The sequence below is a fragment of the Gossypium hirsutum genome, chromosome D07 (genome assembly GCF_007990345.1).
Source record: "Gossypium hirsutum isolate 1008001.06 chromosome D07, Gossypium_hirsutum_v2.1, whole genome shotgun sequence".
In the NCBI taxonomy this organism is placed as follows: domain Eukaryota; kingdom Viridiplantae; phylum Streptophyta; class Magnoliopsida; order Malvales; family Malvaceae; genus Gossypium; species Gossypium hirsutum.
The window spans coordinates 49496967-49500664 of NC_053443.1; the positions used below are offsets into that span (position 1 = coordinate 49496967).

At 30.8% G+C, this 3698-nt stretch overlaps 1 protein-coding gene across 1 annotated transcript; it reads left to right on the forward strand.

Annotated features, from left to right (window-relative positions):
* The first annotated feature begins 1480 nt into the window (after positions 1–1480).
* Positions 1481–3018, forward strand: LOC107954857 (2-oxoglutarate-dependent dioxygenase DAO). The gene is made up of 3 exons (XM_016890543.2): positions 1481–2142; positions 2280–2595; positions 2675–3018. The coding sequence occupies exons 1-3, from the start codon at positions 1808–1810 to the stop codon at positions 2915–2917; spliced, it is 894 nt and encodes a 297-aa protein (XP_016746032.1). The 5' UTR covers positions 1481–1807; the 3' UTR covers positions 2918–3018.
* The last annotated feature ends 680 nt before the right edge of the window (positions 3019–3698 follow it).

A 3698-nucleotide genomic window follows, 5' to 3' on the forward strand; every position in this document is an offset into this window, starting at 1 on the left:
TATTAACGTCTCCCCGAGTGCTTCGAGGTTAGGGCACTCTTTTTAGAACATCGGACTGATCCGGCTATAATTTGGAATAAGGGTTGAACAGAATGATTTATGAATGGGTATGAACAGGTTGAATCGATTATTATTTTTTATAATTCCTTTATAATTTATTTAATTAAATTACATAAATTGATTAGATTAGAAATTGATAGTTTAATTAATTTGATAGCCTATTAATCTGAATTATTAGAGTTTTTATAAAAAAAAAGGTTAGTTTAGCATTGTTTTTTAGAAGGTTTTTTAAAAAGTGATTTTGAAAATTATTCTTGAAAAGTGTTTTTCAGAAATAAAATGTTTATTTTAGACATGGTGTTATAAAGTAATAAATATGTATTTAAATAATGTTCAAATTAGTTAATATATGATATTTTAGTAAGAATATAAAAAATAATTTATTATAATTTATTAATATTTTAATATATGAAATATAAATTTTAAATATTTTTTAAACAATTAATATTAATTATTTATAAAATTTAATTTAAATATATAAATGATATTTTAATATTTAAAATATAATCAATAAAAATTTAAATATATAATATTATATATTTAAAATAAATTTTAATAGTAAAATAATTACATAATATAAATATTATATAAAATATTTTATAAGGGTTAAAGTTATTTTTTATTCTTAAAAATGCTTTTGTCAAAAAGTAAAAGTTAAAAAAAACTGTTTCTACTGGGTTCAAAAACACTTTTCAAAAGTAATGTCGAATTTAAAAGTTGCTTGTTTAATATTGTTTATGGCTCTAAAAGTATTTTTGACTTCAAATCATTTTTTAGAAGCAATGTTAAACTAAAAGTCAGTTTAGCATTACTTCTCAAAAATACATTTGGAACAAAATGTACTTTTAAGTAAAAATATTGTTTAATAAAATGTTTTTGAGTTTTTCAAAAATGATATTGAGACAAAAAAAAATGTTTTGAAAAAATACTTTTTTAACCAAAAATAGAAGTTTTAGCTTTTAGTTAAAAGTGGGTTTTTTTTAGCCCAAAAGTATTTTTAAAAAGTATTGTTAAATTAATCTTAAACTTTAGCTTAATTGACATCAATACTATTGTCACTTTAAAAGAACCTGAGTTCAAATATATTAAAATGTATTATTCTCTTATCTAAAAGTTTTAGATGAGTTACAAATAATTTTAAATATTGTATAAAAAATTTATATGTTTGAATTTGATTTCCTAAAAGGAACAGTTTGCTGGCTGGCACTTAATTGAAATGTCTGATTTTTTTTTTCTTTCAAATATACCGGTAAACACGGCTTTTGTTGAAACACTCACTCTTATCTTTGAGTTGCGTATTGTTTTGGCTAATTATCTTACCAGAAAACGGAAACGTAAAAAACATGATTGATTTTTGGATCATGCACTTACACCCATTATTATTATTATTATTATTATTATTATTATTATTATTATTATTATCTTTCTTGTTTTTGGACTCATCTCCATCTTTGTACACCATTGCCGATTTGCCATTGCTTTCAATCCAAACACTATGTCGTGGATTTCCTTGTTTTTTCTTGGTAAATTGCCTCACTTTGTCGGAAGAAGAAGCTAAAAGCTGTCCCCTTGCTTCTAGCTCAATCCCCCACTTTCAGCATTAACCAAGGCTCAACAATAGTTAATGCCCTTACATAAAATTTATTATAAGCTGCCATGTGAAGAATTCAATACTTAATACCCTCATAATATTTTCAGTTCCCATATGAAGAATTGAAATAAGCAGAGGAAAGTGAGTGAAAAAAAAATGGATAAAACCCAGAGTATTCCAACCATTGATCTTTCAGATTTTCCAGCACAGTATGAGAAACTAAGGCGATCATCTGAAGAATGGGGTTGTTTCAGGGTAGTCAACCACAACATCCCTTTTGAATTGATGCAGGAAATGAAGCAAGTTGTGAGATCATTGCTTGACCTCCCCATCCAAATCAAGCAAAACAACGTCGATGTCATTGCCGGCAGTGGTTATTGGGCTCCCAGTCCTAAAAACCCTCTTTATGAAGCTTTGGGTCTCTATGATATGGCCTCCTCCCAAGCTGTTCATACCTTCTGCTCTCAGTTGGATGCCTCTCCTTCACAAAGGTCTGCCCCCCCCCCCTTTTTTTGATTTTGTCTTCATGGGATTGTTCTTGTTCGATTTTAGATTTTGAATACCCAATTTGAAGTTCATATGATTCGACATGTTCAAATGAATTTCGGTTTGATTTATTTTGACCCAGAGACACAGTAGCGAAGTATGCTAAAGCAATTCATGAGGTAATCATGGATATAGGTGGAAAAATAGCAGAGAGTATGGGATTGAAGGGTGATTACTGCAAGGAATGGCCTTGCCAATTTAGGATAAATAAGTACCATTTCACCCCTCAATCTGTAGGCTCGGCTGGGGTTCAATTACACACTGATTCTGGCTTCTTAACAATACTTCAAGACGATGAGAATGTTGGTGGACTTGAAGTGATGGACAAATCTGGTGAATTTGTAGCTGTTGATCCCTTGCCTGGCAGCCTCCTTGTCAATCTTGGGGATATGGCCACGGTGAGCTAATAATCCCTTTCTTTAGATGTGGCAGTTCGTGTATTCTCGTGTCGTAATCTTGTTGTTGATTCTGATTCAGGTATGGAGCAATGGAAGGTTACACACGGTGAAGCATAGAGTGCAATGCAAGGAGGCGAAAACTAGAGTGTCGATCGCCACGTTCCTCTTGGGACCGAAAGAGGAAGCGGTGGATCCGCCACCGGAGCTGGTGGATTCGGACCATCCGCGGCTTTACAACTCGTTCACGTACGAGGAGTACAGGAAGCTGCGGCTGTCGACGGAATTGCAAGCTGGTGAGGCTCTTGCACTTGTACATACCTGATCTTAAAGAAAGATTGTGTAAAGCATATTGCAATGTAATGAAAGTCCTCCACTTCTGCCCTTTGTTTGATGAATAAAGCATGAATTTAAATTTCCTAGAAATGAAGTAAAAAGTAAAAATAATCCATACTCATTTCCAACATATAATGACTGTATATTCCATTGCCAAAGGGGTTGCCTGAACCTCCGGATTTGCATTTTTGCGGAGAAATTGGCCCTAAAATTTTCAGATTGGCCTTAAAATCTCTAAGATGTGGCAAGAGGTAAAAGTATCATGACTTTGTATTTTGCTCCTTCTAATAAAAAAAATGGGTAAATTAGTTAACGTATATTAGATTAAAGAGTAAATTAGTCTTTTTTGTTAAAATTTTTATTTATTTGTATTGTTAAAAACTGAAGTGTAACCAGATAGTGACTTGTCGTATGTCATGTGGACTTCATGCTGACATACGATGACCAATTTTTAGTTGTAGAAATGGATAAATTTCTTAGAATGATCAATTTACTTTTTGATCTAATGTATTGGTATTAATTGTTCATTTTTTGAGTAGAAGGGGCAAATTGCAAATTGTGGCAAGATTTGAACATATTTTGTCGCTATTGACCTTGAAAAACTTTTAACAATAAAAATAGATGAACTTTTTAATAGAATTATCAATTTGTTCTTTGATCTAATGTATAAGGATTAATTTATCTTTTTTTTTTCCTAATAGAAAAGGTAAAATATATTCCCACTTATATGTTTATGGTAATTTTTCCATGGCAAGATTTGAACAGATTTT